Source organism: Drosophila persimilis, unplaced genomic scaffold (genome assembly GCF_003286085.1).
Source record: "Drosophila persimilis strain 14011-0111.01,24,50 unplaced genomic scaffold, DperRS2 tig00000431-arrow-pilon, whole genome shotgun sequence".
Lineage (NCBI taxonomy): Eukaryota > Metazoa > Arthropoda > Insecta > Diptera > Drosophilidae > Drosophila > Drosophila persimilis.
This window is the reverse complement of record NW_020825312.1, coordinates 3,978,469-3,997,627: the sequence shown is the minus strand read 5'-3', so window position 1 is coordinate 3,997,627 and position 19,159 is coordinate 3,978,469. Positions and strand designations below refer to the sequence as shown.

Sequence of the window (19,159 nt, the reverse complement as noted above, 5' to 3'; positions counted from 1 at the left end):
CACCACACAACTTTCTTCGGCACTCGATCGAAATTATTATGCGCATATGGGGGCGCCAACATTGGGACACTCGATTCGACGTTTACCTCACCCGATTCTTTAAATTGCCACTTGCACTTGACCGAGCACCATGAGCAGCAGCAGCAGCAGGAGGAGGAGGAGGAGCAGCAGCAGCAGCCACAGGAGGAGTAGGAGTTGGTTCGAGGAGTAGTAGGACCAGGAAGCAGCGAGAGAAATACTCCAAGAGGATGGGTATGGGGTATGCACCGTGGGATGAATGAATGGAATGTTTTTCAAAGATTTCTGATACATTCTGAAACAAAGCCCCATAACAACAAGATGTTTGAACAGGATCTTCAATGAATAAAAGGGTAGTTTATGTTTATTCTTCTCATTGAATCGCCTGTATACATCTATGTATACATGCATATCATACCATTTCAAGAGCCTGCTACCACTGTATCGTTCGGCCACCCAGAATGTGCGACAAACTGGAGGGCCCCCGCCCCCACAATTAAGTTTGCAGCATTTTAATCGAGTCGATGCGTTTTGGAGTCTTAAGTTTTGAGTTTTTCAGTTCACAGGTTGGGTTAATTTGTGAAAGTTTTGTGTAAACAATTGGCTACGAGGCTGGTTTGGGCCCGAGTCTGGGTCTGGCCCAAAAGAGCCTCGAGGGCCCCGTTGGATGTGCGCGGCCATAAATTCAATCAGGCGTGGCCATTGAGAGCGAGAGAGGTGTACGAGCGATGGGCAGCCGCTGTCAATATATCTCCCAGCCCCAGTCCCAGTCGCAGTCCCCGGAACATCTACAGTTTCAGATGGGGTTGGAGAGTGCAGCAACAGCAGCAGCAGGGATGGGATTCGTCGTTGACATTGGCTTAAAATATTTGGAGTAAAACTGATTTAATTGACGTTGACGTTGCGTAATATGCAGCATTGGCCCTGGCCCTGCCGCACATCCTGTCATCCAGTCATCCAGTACGGGGCGATAACAGCGGCAATCAACTTGCCAATAATGTGGCATAATTGGCCAGCCCAGCGCAAATCCCTGTGTGGAGTGGAGTTTAGTGGAGTGGAGTGGAGCGGAGTGGAGGCATAAACTGGGTTAGTGGCGCCGGCGCCAGACCCAGAGCCAAATCCCGAAACCCAAAAACAGACACAAAAACCAAGACTATACTCGTACAAACCGCAGCCAGATCGGCAACCAGTTCGTGTCATGTGATTTTTATCGTTAATAGGAAACAACTGCAGCAGCAGCAGCAGCAGCAGCAGCGGCAGAGGCAGCAGCAGAGGCAGAGGCAGCAGCAGCGGCAGCAGCAACGGCCACAGAGACAAGTACAAAGCCAAAGAGCCGCCGCCAATTGTTGGTGCCGTTGCCGTGGCTTATATCGAACTGCTGCGACGGACAAACAAATGTTGCATTAACATGAAAAGGGTTTTTATTCAATTGCTGGCAACATGCACTCCAGCCAGGAGTGTACCGCACAGTCCAGCCGTCCAGCAGTCCAGCAATCCACCGATCCAATCCCCGCAGTTTTCCCAGTCCTCCACCAATGGAGCTGTGAGTCAGTGCTCGGTCCATGCTAATCTGTTATTGCCTTGACTGTTGTCTCGCAACTTTCATAATAAAATCAACAACGCAATCAAATTACTATGTTCGGAATATAGTAAATATGTATAAGAAATGGGCAAAACAAATTATGCAAAATGTTTTAGGCACGAAGCGTAGCCCGATGCAGATGCAGATCCATTTGCAATCCATTTAAGGCTGGCCAGGCCTCCTCTCCCCATCATCCCTCATCGCTCATCGCTCATCAGTCAGTCACAGTGGGGCCCACATTCACCGCTAAAGTAAACACTGACGGACAAGGTCTAAGTCATTTCAATTTCCATCGGGGATTGCAAAATGCTTTTCCAATGAAATGGAAAGTTCTCCCAGTGCATCCGCGTGCAGCCTTAACCCGTTGACCGCCACAGTCACGCCGATATAGCCCCGACTAAACATTTTATAGAGTTTCAGCACCTACATACACCCAACATAGTACGAGTAGATCTTTAAATTGCTCCTATAAATGTCGTTAGAGGGTGGGCGGACAATGGGCTTCTAGCTTTTTTTAATCATTTAAAACTTTAATCAAGTTCTCCCACACAAGAAAATCAATGGTGGTAATGGCGTATTCAAGGCTATACTTTGACCCATAAAAAAAACTAGGTTTGATTAATTTGAATGGATAGTTTTATAGAAAAAATGTACTAAAATAGTAGATACAGACACATTATTTCTGGCTGTAATCAAATACTCGCAGCGGATAAAGTTCCATTTCTTATTTTGAATAATTAAAGCAATTAAATAATAAGTATTTATTTTCGCATCTATTTGTTTTGTTTTTGTTTATTAGCAATTCTAACGATCTGGCAATAGTAACAAACATGTTCGGACATGATTGACTGCGAAGGTACGACATCAATTGAATCGCGTGGTTCGCTTCGGAGCGAGAGAGCTAATATGTATGTATTTGTTTCTTGGTGCTCGAAAGAGAGAGTGGAATGGCACCGAAGATGCATATGCTGCACCTACATACATACATATGTATGCACATCGCTTACTTTAACCCTCTCTCCGGCCTCTCCATCTTACTCCCACCAACAGGTGACACAAGCTCACTCTTTTGATCCCCCTCTGCAGTAGGGGAGAGAGACAAGACAAGCAGCGGAGATGAGCGATCAATTAACAAAAGTAGCTGAAGAGAGAGCTTGGGAGGGGCAATGGGGAGGAGAGGGATGAGAGACTAGAATGAACGCATTTGTACTGCTGTCGGGCCGCGTTTCGGGCCGTGAAAAGCCGGCAAATAGTGCAAAATCAAATGGGTTAAATGTCGAGCAGGTATTGTTTTAACATGGAAAATGTAATAAAATGTGTGAGATCAAAGGGCTCCAAATCAAACCCCTAGTTTTGTCTCCTTTGCATTTGTCTGTGGTATGTTCATTCGGTGTAGACGGCTTCTCATGCATGGGGGAAAGGAACCGCGGCACTACGCCTCTGACATTCAACTGCAACCTGTTTTTTAATCCCAACTCCCATCCCATCCGAGTGATGATAGAATTATCGGTACGAGTACATAGGCATCTTCTCTCTCAGAGATTATCACTTATGTATGTACCTGAGTGGCTCTGAGTTCCTGAATATTTCCTCGATCCTAATTGAATATGACAGGTAATGAATGGGCTAATCGCCCACTTTACCCACATACTACTGTATAGCCGTACCTCTGGAGAGCCCGCAGAGCCCCTTTTCTTTGTGAGAGAGTTGACAGTCGGTCAGTCGGTGTCGGTGTCGGTTGGCCAGTCAGTCAGTCAGTGTTTCAGTGGACTTTCGTTTTCGGTGTTTCTCCACGAGGCTGCTGCTGCTGTTGACAAAATGCATCGGATTCTGTGATGGGGCCGAGAGTGAGAGCTGTTGGCATCTTGGAGATCTCCTGGAGCTGAGCTGGCTGAGCGACAACGCATGGAAATTAATTATAATTGGCCGCGGTAAATATGCAGGAGATGCGAAATGCAAATGCGAAATGCGAAAACTCGTTGGCAATCAGCAAAATCAATCATCAGGTGAGCAATTGACGATCGCCCGTCTGCCAGTGGCCAGCAGCCAGCAGCCAGCAGCCAAGAGTCTCCGCTTCAGTGCCTCCATCAGCTCCTGGCCAAAATGGGCAATAGAGTTATCAATTTTAGTGCCAACATGTCACATTTTGCAAATGAGTTGGCCGTGTCCCCCCAGTGGTAGGAGAAATTCAGTGGCAAGTGGCAAGTGGCATGTGGCAGGTGGCAAGTGGGCAGTGCCTATGGAGCAACCTTGGCGTCATTTTAGTTTCTGTTTCACTTTTATTATACATTTTTCTCTTGGCTTTTGCTGTTGTTTTTTGTCTGTTTTTCTCTCCTCTTGCTTTTATGTTAAATGCCGCACTTAGTGCGTAAAATTTCATTTTATAGCACAAGGCACATTAAGGCGCCGCCGCGAACAAAATAAAGTTGTAGCTGAAAGCGTGTACACTGTACAGTAATAACCAGAAGGCACAGCCACGGCACCAGCACCACCACCAGCACCAGCACCGGCAACAGAAACAACCACAAACACAACCATGACACCATGATTGCAACAACTTGAACAACGCCAAGGTGAAGTGTCGAGCCCCGGGCCGGGTCTGGTGTCATTTTTATGGGGCTCCAACTTGTGTTGCACTTTCGTTGTTTATTCATTCATCAATTTTTTTAATCAGGTGCTCTGGACACCATTTTAATATGTGTGACCGCATGACGGAAAGTGTAAAAAGACGAAGATGGAAACTGTACCGAATTGATGAGATGAAAGGTCAGAGAGAAGGATAGTTCTAGAAGTTTCTCTGCTTTTTTTTAAGACCAGTCTCCTTTTAAACCTCTCATATGTGTATGTATCTTTTACCTAGTACAATATCTGGTCAAATGAGTAAACAGCCAATCTTTACCAAAATTCGTACCTTTCGGTTTTCGGCTAAGGCTAAGGCTTTCGGCTGTGTGGCAGCGCGCGCTCACCCTGCAACCCAGGAAACAATTACATGCATAAATCGAACACATTTCACTAACATTGATCACTTAATCGCTGGAAAAGTAATTTCAACCCGTAATTTCAGTAATTTATTTCCAAATTACACTTAACATATTGAACTGCACGCACTTCGGTCACACTGCAATTGTAATTGCAATTAACACTGCCTGTGCATGCATTCACATTTTGTCGGTGTGTCGGGTGATGTTGCAACCGCATCGCATCACATCGCAAGGCAGCACTTGCCACTTACCCAAGAGACCCAGAGACAGACAGACCCGCAGTATCCCCAGACCCCCAGACCCAGGCCAAGTGCAGCATCAGGCAGCAGGCAGCAGGCAGCATTCAAGTTCGTTTTGAAGTGCATCGGGCATCGGGCATCGGCCAGAGAGGAGCGCAGCGTAAACGTTGTCGCCGCATTCAAATCTTCCGCATGTCAAGGTCAATTAGCATGTGGCTGGGGCTGAGATTGAGCTTGGAGCCTCAGCGTAGATTGGACCTCAGATGGAGCTATAGGTGGGGGCTTGAGCTGTGCGTGATAAAAATGTCAAAAGGTTTTCATTGGCATTTTGAGGTTGTTATTGCCATTTAGTGGCTTATGGCTTAGGCACTTGCCAGATCTTAGACCCGACTCTCGGCTTAGCCATCGATAAGTGTTGCCATAAGCTCGAGACCACTTCAGAGGCACACACACACACACACAAACACGCAGGCACAAGCCCAGAGGTGGCCACAGAAGGCGGTGGCGGTGGCGGTGGCGAAGGCGGAGGCGGTAGAGGGTTTCTTACGGTACTACTCTGGGGCCGTGTCATTGAACTGCTTGATAGAAAGTGACCGCTGCTTAGCCGCTATCCTTGGTGATCTATCTTAGTGGCCAAAATAACACAGGCCACGGCTATAGCAATAGCCACAGAAAAGTTTTCACTCCTTTCGCTTTCATTGCAATTACCAAATACGATTCTTATTTTCAATTTCAATATGACGACGACGACAGGCACGACAACGACATCCACAGTGGGTTCATGCACTCAATTATGAAGGTCAATCGAGGAGTTGCCCAAGAACTCCAAAATCCATGGCATCCCTCTCCTCCACTCGGCGTAGAATTCCATTCTACATCAAGGACCGAGAAAGCAGAGATTTCAGCGTTTGTTTTTTCCCAAAATACAACCAATCCAATTGATTCCTGGGACCCCTGGAACCACTGTGCGCCTGTTTTCTGTTCGCTGTTCGCGAAGGGGAAAAAAGCGCCCGCGACAACGCAGTTTCGCACCAAATTTGGAGCCAGGAGCCAGCCAGCCAGCCAGCCAGCCAGCCAGGCACTGCCAGCAATAACAATAACGGTCTACGGAGGCCCCCGATGATCGCTCCAGTGGAGCTCCAAGCTCTCCACGGCTCCACGATCTCAGCCCCAGCTCCAGCTCCATCTCCGTCTCCTTTTCGGTCTCTCCAGCACTCCTGCCTCTGCCGATATTGGTGGTGATGTTGTTGCCGGGGCCTATTACCATTTGGCTTAGTCAAATCGTTTGTTATGTTTTTATCTTGATGTCCAGTCACCTTGATTTGTTGTAGAAAATGCAATTTTTGGCATGCTCGCTGGTCTGGACTGTGGCCATGGCTATAGCCTAGTCGCCCCGGCTACCGTTCCAAGGAGACGACACAAGACGAGACGCGATGCAACGCGACGCGATGCGATAGATGCCCCGACGATGCGTAGGGTGAATCGCTTTCTCAGACCCCCGACTCGGACAACGGCCAATGTCGTCGATGTCGTGGGTGACGGACTGCCAACGAAAGTGAAATTGCTGCCAACAATTGTTGCTTAGAATTGAAGTGGAGGGAAAAAGCAATGGATCGGATTGGATCGGATTGGATTGGATCGGATCGGAGCGGATCGGCTGGCGTCCATTGTACTATGGCGAATCAATCAATTTATGGGCCTGGTCCCGCGGCTCGACATTGAAGTTCAATGCACTCTCGTCCTCCTTCCTCCGTGCAGCCATTGCCGGAGGAGTAGTAGGTGCAATGCAGTGGGAGCCGGAGCCCTCCCCCCAATCGAGAGCGCGAGGTCAGAGTTCAGCGCATGTCGCTGGGGGTGGGTTGGGTTGTTGGCAAATCTAGAAAAATGCCACATGAAAATGGGGGGAAAAAAGCACACACAAAACAAAAGCAAAGACAATGGGCAGACGTCGACGTTGGCTGCTTGTTAGGCTGGGCCCCCAAAAACAACAAACAACAAACAACTTGCAACAAAACAAACCAAATGCCGCAGCAACAAAAACCAAACAAACAACAACAAAAAATAGGGGGCAGAGGGAATTTGTTTTGTTTGATCGGTTGCACAGAAGCCGATTTACCCTTCAAGTAGAAGCTTAAATAAACTAGAAAATATTATGTACTAAGCCATATATTAAACTAAAATGACTCTGACTCTGTTTTAGAAAGCTAAAAATGTTTGAGATAGCTGATTGGGACGCATAGAAACCACAAGAGAACACATTAATCTTACCAAATGACGTTCAAAGAACCATTTCATCTGGCAGTCTGGCAGTCCAGCCGTCCACCATCTCTGACTCTCCCCAAAGCCCATCAAGAAAGTGTTGATACCCCTTTTTGGGGCAGAGGTAACGAAAACAAATGCAAATACAATAACAGGACTGGGGGATCATTTGTTGTTGCCTTTTTGGTTTGGTTTGGCTTGGCTTGGCTTGGGTTGGCTTGGGTTGGCGCTGCAGTGCGCGGCGCTCCGTTGTCATTATTTATTTATGCCCAAAACGTTTCATTTTCATTTGGCTTTGGCTTTGGGCCAAAAGGGAGTCATCGGAGTAGTTTTGTTGTTGTTGTTGCTGTTGCTGTAGTATTGGCTGTTTTGCCGATGGCTGAAACCTGAAAACTGGGTTACTGGCGCCTGTTTCGGGCTACAAGATCGTGTCATGCGATTTCTATCTTTGTGTGACTACGAAAGCGACAACCACAACGACATCGACAGCGACGACGGCGACGACGACGACGACAACGTTGTCGAATGCTGAAGAAGAAAAACCCCGAGATCGAAAATCGAAACAGCAACAGCCCAGAGAATAACAGTTGCATGTGTGTGTCTCTTTGATCTGGGACTGGAACTAAAACTGGCACTGGGACTGGAACGGGGAACTGCAACTGCAATTGCGACTGGGACTGCGCGACTCTTTTGAAAACAAAAGTAAAGTGTTTGGGCCCGCGGCGTGGGCCGTGCTCTGCCCCTGCTCTCCAGTGTGCCACATATAGGAAAACGATCCCCCGCCTTCCACATGACTCACACCACGCCAGGGAAACAGGGCTAAGCGCCAGCTTGCAGCTCCCAGCCCCCAGGTACCTGGTCCCAGGTCCCAGGTCCCAGGGCTTGGCTGGGTCATTCATTCACTGGGATCTATCACGGATGCCAGCTTTGTTCTGTTTCTCTTTCTGTTTAAGAGGGAAACATAAATTCAAATGCGACTGCGACTGCGACTGCATAGGGCATTCAGCATTCGTGGGGAGACCATTCAAACGATCGTTATAGCTGCTGTCTGCCTGTCTGTCCGTCTGTCTATTAGGGTCCTCAGCAGTCGCACAACAAAGTAGTCACGAATTAGCGCAGTTCACATGGGATTGCAGCAGGGCACCTGGGGGGGGGGGGGGGGGGACTGTAGGGTTGGGTTTTTGGGGGCAGCGACACATATGGCTAAGAATATGCAACACGCGACAGTCACAGCTGTTGACGCAAACACACAGCACAAGAGACGCATTCTGTTGCAACATATGGGAGTCTGGAGCGGCAGCAGTTCGTTGCCTAAGTCTTTTGTTTCGCTGACGCATGAGCGAATGCTCGAGAGCTCGAGAGCCCGAGAGCTCGAGAGCTGTCTGCTGCATGTCCGGACTGATTTATGCGCCTGACCGCGCACCACATCCCACCACCTACGCACTCGCACTCGCACTCGCATTTCCATTTCCATTCCATTTCCCTGCTCAAGAGGTGGAGAGTGATGTTTCTAGTTATCAGCTGATAAGTAGCTTATGTAATGGTCCACGAAAATGGGTTAAAAGTCGCTCTGACAGTTTAATTTGACACTTTTCGGGTCCCCTTTCTCACTCTCACTTATGCCTGTCTTTCTTCCACTCTCTCTGTCTCTCTCTCACCTTGTCTTTGTCTCTGTTTGAGTGCCGGACAGCAGCAGCACGGACGGACTTGGGATGACAGAGTGCTTTTTGTTTTGGTATTTTCTTTCATATTTGCTTAACAAGATCTTGTGTATTGAATTGTCATTTCTCTTGACAATTTAATTTGGATTATGCGGAGGCTACTGAACAGCGGACAACACCCGGTCCCAGGCACTGCAACAACCACAGCCCCAGCCCCAAGTCCAAGCCCAAGGTGCAAGTCAGATAAAAGAAAAGATTTAAGATGCAGGAAAGTGGAATAACGACTTGAACACACCCTTACAGATAGTTCTGAGAGCCATGAAAAGGGCAAGCCAGATAGAATGGAATGACTTGAATTGGAATACCCATACAGGATTACTTTTACGGGAATTTAACAGAAGATGCACCTGAAACATACCAAAGATAGAGCAAATAAATACCAAATAATTAATCCTCTTATGGAATGGGTAATAAAGAAATAATAATTAAATACGCCCAATTATTACCATAAAAATACTTTAAACTAAGCTTTTTTATAAAAACCTCAAAGATGGGATATTTCCTATACGATCAGAGGTATTGATGCTCTCAGAAAAAGCTTTTCTTGATATTAAAACAATGCCTTAATTATAGAAAAATGGCATAGAAGCATACATACGTGCCAAATGGTTTCTGGGCTCGGTGATGCATGTTACAAACCTCTCATGGAAAAAGGGTATCGAAAATGATTGCGACTTTAACTGTGACTTTGCGGCTGACTTTTGCTTGTGGCTTGCGGCCTGTGGCTTGTGGCTTGTGGCTGGGGCACGTTTTGGGCCCACTGGCCATTAAAACAAAAGGCTTTTGGAGACTCAAACGCAGATGCAGGCGCAGACGTAGACGCAGACGCATCGAAGAAGAGTCACCGTCACCGTCACTGGCCAGCAGGCAGCAGGCAGCCGAGAGCCGAAAGCCGAAGATTATTAATGGCCGGCCTCCGCCTGCATTTCCGTCTTGACCCAGGTTATGCAAAATGTTTGCCAAAAGGCCAAACGAAAGCGTTCGAAAAGTAGAAATGTTTGGCTAACAAATGATTGCCATTTTCCCAGCAAGCCGCAGCAGAAGCAGTCGCAGTCGCCGTCTCGGTGGCAGCAACAAGTGCGTGGCAGCATTAACTCAAATGAAAACGAAGAGGAAAATCATTAATTGAAAATTCGCATGCGCATCAGCCACGAACATTCGATTGGGGCACGTTTTCTCTGTTAAAAGCTGCTCTGTTAAAACTGGTCGAAAACTGTAAAATGTGGCAGTGTGGCATGCAGTTGCTCTGGCTGTTGCTGTAGCGGAAGCCCTGTTAAAATTATAGCAGGCATTGTCTTCTCTTCTTGTGCTGCTTTCTTTGATTTTATCGCACCATCAATGTTGCTGTTGCTGTTGCCTGTTGCCTGTTGCTGCTGCTGCCTGTTGCATAAACTTATTGATTTGCCATGCTCGCTGCTGCCGCATATAAACAAATCAACTGCTGCTGTTGCTGCTTGCCCCGAACAACAATTGCATAAATCAATTTTACACAGAAAATTTGCTGTTGTCTTGCTGTGGCCCCTGCCTGCCTGGCTGCCGGCCTGCCTGCCTGCCCACAGTGCGTATGATCAAAACATAGCTGGCACATGTAAATTTGATTAAAAGCACGTTTTACCACAAAAATCCAGCTAACAGCAACCGCAAAATGAAGTGCTAACAAGAAAGATAGGCTTTCTTCGTGGGGCCGAAGATTGATATACACTTGCGAGCGATTCGAATGGGAAAAAATATATGAGAAATAGGAATTTGAATCGATTAGGATAATGATTCGATCTTTGCTGAAGCTTTTGTATTTTGGATGCGTCTGTGGAGAGATGATGCATGCGTCCCCCCTCCCCACTGCCCCCTCAAGGGTAGACAAGTGCATTTCTGGCCTATTGCTAATTTCCCTCGTGTCTGGGCCAGCAGCAGCAGATGCCGCCTCCATTTGTGATTTGTGATAAATGAAAGTAAAAGTACAAACACTCACACTTCATAGATCATTAGCGGTGGTCGGTGGTTGGTGGCTGGTGGCTGGTGGTTGGTGGTCGGTGCGTGGCTGAGCGGCGGCTCTCTGAGCGAGCGTTCAATGAACCGTCAGGCTGGCAGGCTGGCAGGCAGGCACCCAGACACTTGGCACCGACGAATGCCATGTACAAGTCATTAAAATAGAAATGCCAGCTCCGCAAAACGAAACACACACAATCGTCAAACAACACACACAAAAAAAGAAACAAAAACCAAAATAAAAACTTGTTCTTTCACTTTCAATGTCACGCCAGGCCGCAGAAGACCTTCAACTTTGAGGGGGGGGGGCCCTCTCCCCCCCTCCTCCCTGTAATCGGTGGGGGAAGGTGTTCACTTGGTTTGGGGGCACTGCTTCTTCCGCTTCGAAATTAATTGCGGCATAAACCAAACATTTTGCGAGTCAATGTACGTAATTTGAAAATCGTGCCAAAATAGATGCCCGAGCCAGAGTCGAACTCGAAGTCGGAGTCGGAGTCAGAGCCAAAACTCAATTTGCACAACTGCAGGTGCCTCGAGAGGGAACCGAACAGAGAGACACCCCCGCAAATATGCCTCGTACGTATGTATATATCCATCTGTCTGTCTGTCTGTCTGTCCGTCCGGACTTCTGGCCGAGGCTAGTCCCAGTCCCAGTCCCAGTGCCGGCCCCGGCCCCGGCCCCGGCTTGTTGCTCTCCGCTGCAGTCATTTGTCTGCATGTCGCTTTGTTGAATTGTCTATTTGTTTGCCAAAAAGTGCCATGAAGACAACTTGTTGTTGTTGCTCTCTAGCTGTGATTATACCCTAGCAGAAGGTTGTATGATTTGCATGCCTTGAAGGTGACCTTTCGGATATATCCATATGGTTCCTTCTAGAGAGCGTACTGCCTGGCCCACTATCCACCCACTATTTGGACTTGCATCGAGGGTAAAAAGCAATCTGCAAGTGTATCCGAAGATTGGCTTTCTTTCTTTGCTGTTGTTGCTTTGCCTAAAAGCAATTTCATTTGTGGCTGCTGCTGCTGGGGCTGCTGCTGCTGGGGCTGCTGGTGCTGCTGTGGCGGCGGTGGAGTCCACAACAAATTACTATCATTGCTGTTAATAGTTCATTAAGTCACGGACGGGACGGGTAGACATGGAAGCCATATGGAATCATGGAATCATGGAATCACGGAACGTGTAGCCGTAAAGTGAACCCAAGACTCGACAAAACCGACTCCGAGCTCCGATCTGAGCCGCAGCAGCAACCTCTCAAGTGGCAGAATAATTGAGTGAACGGCAAGATAAACATTTCAATTTTGTTATTAAGTCATCAATTAGACAAACAGAAATCAGACTCGAGGGATCGTAGGGGCGCTGCCGCCAGCCTGCACTAGATTTTGGATTTTGATTTCGATTTTCGATTTTTGGGGACTTTGGGGAGAGTGGATTTATCGCTGGGAATTGGCTGGAATTAAACGGATTGACTGCAGTCTGCGAAACTGCAGTTTCGCAATCGCATCGAGGCCGATGTTTTTTATAAACTTCTTTATTTCTGGTATGGCATTTGAGTCGTTGGGCTGGAGGCGTTATAAAAATTAGATTGTTTCATTGCTGGTCGTCAAATATTACAATCTTTTTCTGTACTTCAAAATGGAGGAGAAACTTATTGTGGCAGTAACATAAAGGAAAAGTTTCATTGGCCTACCAATAAATGAGGATTGAGGATTTAGTTATTATCATTTGGATCCATTAGGTTATCTTATGACACTGTTTATAAAATGTTTATTACAATCTATTCCTAACTACTCGTATGATTTGGTTGCCAAATAAAGAGGAAACTTTAAAATAAATGGTTAGTTTTATTAATATCTTGCTTCGCTAGCAACAATTATATATGTATATATATATATGTATATATGGATATATATATAATGTATGTATAATGGCAGTATTTTCACATACTTATAAGTAGACAACAGGTAATTATTCTGAGAGTAAAGCTTGTACTTTGTAAACATCATTCCCTACATCGTTCTAAAACTGCTTAAATATAGAAAAAAAATGTGTATCTCTGCATCTTCGAAATATGTATCTGTCAATTCAACACAAACTCATTCGAGCAAATGTCGCACCTTTCGTGTGTCTGCTGTATGGACTTTGGTGCACTTGCAGCCACTGCAGTCGATGGCTTGTTGTTTTCCTTGTCTTTGGAGAACCCATAGTCCTTGCGCATGACCCACGGGGAAGTCCGCCTCGAACTCAGCAGGGAGGCGGTGTACGTATGACGCCCGGGGCTGCAGGATCGGAGGGTGTTGAGAGTGGTCGTGGATCCACGCAGGAGCTCTAGCCTCGCGAGGGCCGCCTCTAAGGCGGCATCTTCGTACTCCGCCATCACAACCTGGTCGGGCGTCAGGGACTTCATGCTGGGTGTATTGAGTTTGCTCATGGGCCGGACAACCACGTCCAGGCTGCTGTCCGATGACTTGGCCGTCGATGCACGAGACGGAGAAGGTGACGCCGGTATCGCGGCGGCAGGAGACGACTGCATCTTTCGTGTGGAAGGTGACTGCATTCTCAAGTTGGACGGTGACAGCCTGGTAGGTGTGGAAGGTGACTGCAGCCTCGGATTTAAGGGTGACTCCATTCTCATATCTGATGGTGACTCCATTTCCTGATTGGATGGTGATTGCGTCCTTGTAGAGGAAGCTAAGTACATTTTCGAGGCGGAAGGTGAATGCATTTTCGGAGCGGAAGGTGAATGCATTCTTAAAGCGGAAGGTGAATGCATTCTCGGAGCGGAAGGTGAACGCATCCGAGAAGTGGAAGGTGAACGCATTCTCAAATTGGTGGGTGAATGGATCTTCCGAGTGGAAGACGTCCGCATCTTTGGGGTGAAAGGTGACTTCCAATTGGAGGATGGCGGCATCTTGGCAGTGGAAGCGGATGTGGAGGTGCCTTCTGGCGATAAATCTTTTCTGTGGTGTGTCTGAGGTAGAGAGGTTTGCTGTTGGTTCGCTGGAAGAGTTCGATTTGAGGAACCATCTTCAGTGGGACTTGGACTGAGATCGGTCGGTATCTCCTCCAGAGGTGTGGGAATCTGGATCGTTCTTAAGTTCTTCAGTTGCTTCGCTTGTGGCTCCACCATTGGGGGTGGAATATGAGATGTATCCTCCTCCTGGCTGGGATGCCTCCTTTCCTTTGCATGGACTGGCATTCGGGAAGCCACAGCCACATCTCTGTGTGAAGGTTCGTGGGAAGGATTTCTTTTAGATCCCTGTTTTCTGGGTGTCACTGAGGAAGTTTGCTTTTCCATTCTGCTGATGCTCCTCGTTTGAGATACTGGTCGGACTGCCCGACGAATGCCATAGGGATTGGTGTACTCCGTGGGAGTTCGCAGCACGCTCTGGGTGCTCATCCCCGTGCTCATCCTCCTGCCAGGTGCTGCCGTTGGGGGCTCCTCCTCGGCCACGGCAGCGTGCTTACTCCAGAGGGATATCCTCTCCGCAGGAGCCCGCTGGATGGCCGAGCCCACGCGACTGCGACTGCGACCTCCACTCATGGCCTCAAAAACACTGATCCGATCACGCGTCGGATTGAAGTCGAAGGTCCTGGAGCTGGAGCCGGCATTGGAGATCCGTGAACTGGCCCTGGACACACTCGTCGGCCCCTCGGAGGCCACGAACTTGGCGAACTCCCGCTGACCCTTGCGGCTCATGGCCGGCGTCACGTGGCCGCTGGAGAGATCCGACTGGGAGGTGCTGGACAGCGAGTTGCCGCCGCTAAAGTGTCCGTCCGTGTGGCCGGGCTTGTCCCGGAGGCTCGTGTGGTCCTTGTACACGGAGAAATGGATCTTGCTGTGGGCAAAGCTCTCGTACGGCTTGAATTTCTTGCTTTTGGCCAGCTGATCCGCAAACCTTTCCCACTCGGTGGTGTTTGGGCGGGGTGGCTCTCGCTCCTGCTTCGCGGCCCTGCGCCGAAACCAACGTCCTCTGGTGGGTGTTTCAGTGGGGAGGGGGTTGAGTATGTGTGGGCGTGTGTTAGTTAAGGGTTTTCAATGTCATCTTCTTTTGTTCTTTTTGTGGGGGTGTTGGAAATGTGGTGTATAGGTTATTTGTGAATGTTGGTTTGCGGTCAACTCTTGCGAAACTTATCGGATCACCAGGAACGCATTGAAAACTATTATAAAGCGAGGGGGACCGGCGACCGCAACTCTACATTTATACCCGATACTTAGTCAGAATGGCTCTCCTCCATCAGACGGCGCTAACATTGCACGACACGACAAAGAGTGCGTGCGAGAGCGACAGAAAATTATTATTATTTTTGATTTTTATTTTATAATTATTGTTATAATTATTATTCTTGATTTTTATTGAATCATTATTATTATAATTATTATTCTTGATTTTTATTGAATTATTATTATTTTAGATTTTTATTAAATAATTATTATTATAATTATTATTCTAGATTTTTATTGTATAATTATTATCATAATAATTATTCTTGATGTTTATTGTATAATTATTATTCTTGATTTTTATTGAATAATTATTATCATAATAATTATTCTTGATGTTTATTGTATAATTATTATTAAAATTATTATTATTGATTTTTATTGAATAATTATTATTATAATTATTATTCTTGATTTTTATTGAATAATTATTATTCTTGATTTTTATTGAATAATTATTATCATAATTATTATTTTAGATTTTTATTGAATAATTATTATTATAATTATTATTCTTGATTTTTATTGAATAATTATTATCATAATTATTATTTTAGATTTTTATTGTTTAATTATTATTTTTGATTTGAAATAAAACTAAAAAAATTAAAAAAAAGGGGGGGAACGAAATTTTGAAGTATACGTTTAATAGTGAGATCTAACAGGAGTGTGGATACCAAATGTGGTTGCTCTAGCCTTAATAGTCTATGATTTGCTTCACTCCGATGAACATGCCACCATTTTTAATGGTGCACATCTAGCGCGAAGGAAACATCCCTAACTTGCAGTCTATCTATTTCTATTTCCTTCTATAGGCCTGAATGAGTAGAACCCTCTCTCATTCTTAGAGAGGAAGAATTGTATGACCTAAAGATATATGGAACCTACTTTGGTATTTTTAAAAAATAAAACCCTATTTTTATTTATTAGAATTTAATTTTTCTTTTAATTCTAGTGAAATTTCAAGCGTAAAAATGGATGCAATTTTCGGACAATACATTACGAGTATATCATCATTATTTTATGATGTGCACTTTTGAGGGATCCTCTGGCAAAGTTTCGCAAGAGCATTTCACATTCGGAGGTTAGCCGAATCGATAACCGATTGAAGTGTTTGGATATTGGATATATTATTTAGATAGGAATTATTTAGATATTACCACACTACTAAGTACGTACAAGACTTTGCTGTTGCGGTTCTTGTTTGTTTGATTTGCTTGGGTTCGCCATCGCAATCGCAATCGCAAGGAAACAAAGTCAGAGTATATGATATGTACATAGAAATAAAATAAGTTTATTTACAATTTACATACAAGTCAAGAGAGGAGAAAGAAGAGAGCAATATGTTGGTTAAGATATAATAATAATAATACGTATATATAGTAATGTAAGGTATAAGTACTAGAAGATCGGGATACTACGACGAGAACTACGAATCATAAGCAAAACGGTACGGTTACGGGTACTACGCGAAAACTTCAGAGTGCAGTGGCTCTACGGCTATACGGCTCTACGGGGGTAGGGGAGATACGTGGCAACGTGGTATGCTATGCGATGCGGCAGGTAGGTGCTCTCTCTAGGCTTACTTACTCCACGGACGCAGCGGGGGCAGGAGCCTCAACTGGAGCAGCAGGAGGCGCCGCTTCTTCCACAGCAGATGGAGGATGGGGATGAGAAGGCGGAAGAGGAGGAGGCTGGGCATCGGCAATCGACTCCACCTGGGCACTCAGATGAGCCAGCTCCTCCAGCGATGGCTGTGGCGTGGGTGGACTCTCCTCATCGTTGGCCAGCGCCCGCTCGATCTCTGGCTCCGGGGTGGAGGTCTTCAGGCTGTCCGCATCTCCCTGCAGCTGTGGTGTTGGGGCTCGGGATGAGCTCACCTCGGCCATGACCTCGCCAGACTCCACCGCCGCCGCATCCGCCGCCGCCGACGTCGCCTCCTCTTCCTGGGCGGGCTGGGGCTGCTCAAGGTGCAGGCCCTCCATCACCTTGTGCTTGGCCTCGTCCAGGGCGTGGGTGCCCTCCTTGAAGGCGTTACCCAGATCGTTGGTAATCCCCGCCACGGCCGCGCCCACCGTCTCCTTGGCCGTGTCCAGGCCCGTGGTCAGCGTCTGAGTGGCATCTGAAAGGGGGACACAAAGGAGGTATACAGAGAACACTTTCATTTGCCATTTCCTGGTAGAATATACATACATATGTACGAGTATATATGCACACATATATTGTTTGTGTGTACTACATATAATATTTTTAAGTCAATGTTTTGCTCTAATTCGCTGACGGGCTCGGGCTCGGCTCGCCGCGGTCACGCAACCAGGTCGTTTTTCTTCATATGCTTTTAATATACCCGCATAGACCCGCATAGAGCGGCATATAAATATGGTCGGTACCGAGTAATCGTCGAATGTAAGCCACTAAGCAGGCCGAAAGGCTCTGCGACACGCATTGCTGGCCAATTGCTCTTTATTACGTAGCTTGTTATTATAATAATGTGAAATAAGAGCGCAGGATACACTGGGGGGAAAACCCAAAGGTCCGTGAAGGAAAGAGAACTGAAATCAGGGTTTTCTGACGGATCTTTTCCTAAGTGTGGGAGTAAAGTGGGGATGCCCCCAGTTCCAGTGGTAGATTTCTGCAGCAACTTTCCTTGTACTATGAATCGATTCCTGAAGAGGATCTCTACGGATCTCTTTCCTTCGTACACGATTCGCTATTCGAAATATTTTTCGATTATCGCAGTGTAGTTTTTCGTACAGGAATCTTGGATTTTTTTGTGATTTAATGGCTAATCCATTCGTTTTGCCATTAATTAATTGGCTGGCTGGAAATAATATTGATTCACACGGTAACAGGGTAACGGTAACGGTTCAAGGACTCCATCGATCATCGCCACACACGTTGCTAGTCACCATGTCCTGTCCTCTATGTGAATATTAAGTATACGCCCCGGGCCACTCTGCAGGTGGGAGCGCTGCCTTCAAAGAACTTCAGTTGCCATTTCGATTACGGACTCGTAAATGTCATCTGCCAGCCAAAACAAACCCATGGAAAGACAGGGCCGCACCAAACACACACACACACACACACACACACACAGAGACAGAGACACACAACGCCTACCTTCCACAACGGCCTCGCCCTTCTCCCGGACATGGGTGGCGGCTTTCAGCATTTCGCTGCCGGCCGTTGCAACCATGGGAGTGCTGCTGGCACAGCCCATGACTCCTGTGGGGCTGCTGCTCTCAATGCTGCTGCTCCATGCTGATCGAAGACCGAAGACCGAATCCCGTATCGTTAGGTGATTGTACAGATACTCGATATATAGAGCGGCAATGGCAGATTTATTAAATATGAATGTGAAAAAAAAGTACGCCCGCCTTTGGTCACGAACTCCACGCAACTGAACACTGACCCAAAACATTTGCTGCTAAAGTGAAGGGTCAGTACAGCACTCACGGTATGCCTCATGTCCCTTTCCCCGGGCAAGACCTTTTGCTGGGGCACGCAACAGGACCACCAGACCACCAGACCACCGGACCGGCCATACGACAAGAGCTGTACGCCGTGGCATGGCCAAGTGTTTGCATGTGCGTTTGCACTTGGCTTCAAGTGAAGCCAAATTGTTGAGGTCATGCGCGTTGGGCGCACACTTACCTACGACGACCCGTACTTAGGGGCCAAACGCTAAAAGGGTTCTGGGTCTGCCACACGGCATGGAGAAAAGGGAAACCGACAGCATAGAAAAGTGAAAATAGAATAAAAAGTGTAGCTGTTTGGCAGCTGGTGCCAGAAGCCATACTAGTAGATACTCTAGCAGATTGTTCGGCTGGGGGGTTGGGATACGGCAAGGAAGGAATTCCCATTTAAACGATGATCGTTCTGTGATACATTCTATTAATAGATGCAGTCCCGTCTCCCCTTGAGGCAACTAAGAGACTGAATAACAGGGTATACTCGTAAAAAGGAGACTCGTACTCGCAGTCGCAGTCGTCTGTGTCTATGGGCAATAGCGTGTCCAGGCGTGGCGTGCCTTCGATTCCACACTTCCAGATATGCATACGAGTTGGGTGGGTAGGGAAGGTGGGGGAGGTGTGTGTGTGTGTGTGTGTGTTGGTCAATAAAGTCTGCACTCAGTTATTATTTATAGAACATT

The 19,159-nt window shown here is 46.9% G+C and overlaps 1 protein-coding gene across 1 annotated transcript; it reads right to left on the bottom strand.

Moving 5' to 3' along the window:
- Nucleotides 1–12,750: 12,750 nt before the first annotated feature.
- LOC6597176 lies at nucleotides 12,751–18,448 on the bottom strand. Its single transcript, XM_026989619.1, has 5 exons — nucleotides 18,127–18,448; nucleotides 16,597–17,128; nucleotides 13,806–14,755; nucleotides 13,358–13,752; nucleotides 12,751–13,314 (listed from the first exon to the last, which is right to left on the bottom strand). The coding sequence occupies exons 1-5, from the start codon at nucleotides 18,425–18,427 to the stop codon at nucleotides 12,862–12,864; spliced, it is 2,631 nt and encodes an 876-aa protein (XP_026845420.1). The 5' UTR covers nucleotides 18,428–18,448; the 3' UTR covers nucleotides 12,751–12,861.
- Between the last annotated feature and the right edge of the window lie 711 nt (nucleotides 18,449–19,159).

Excerpts from the sequence above, each read along its gene's own strand:
- LOC6597176 (XM_026989619.1), bottom strand. The coding sequence starts at position 18,427 with ATGTTTTGGGTCAGTGTTCAGTTGCGTGGAGTTCGTGACCAAAGGCGG. Across the intron at positions 14,756-16,596 it reads GCCCCCGCTGCGTCCGTGGA|AGGACGTTGGTTTCGGCGCA; the intron begins GTAAGTAAGCCT and ends AACACCCACCAG. Across the intron at positions 13,315-13,357 it reads CCTTCCACACCTACCAGGCT|ATGCAGTCGTCTCCTGCCGC; the intron begins GTCACCGTCCAA and ends TCCACACGAAAG.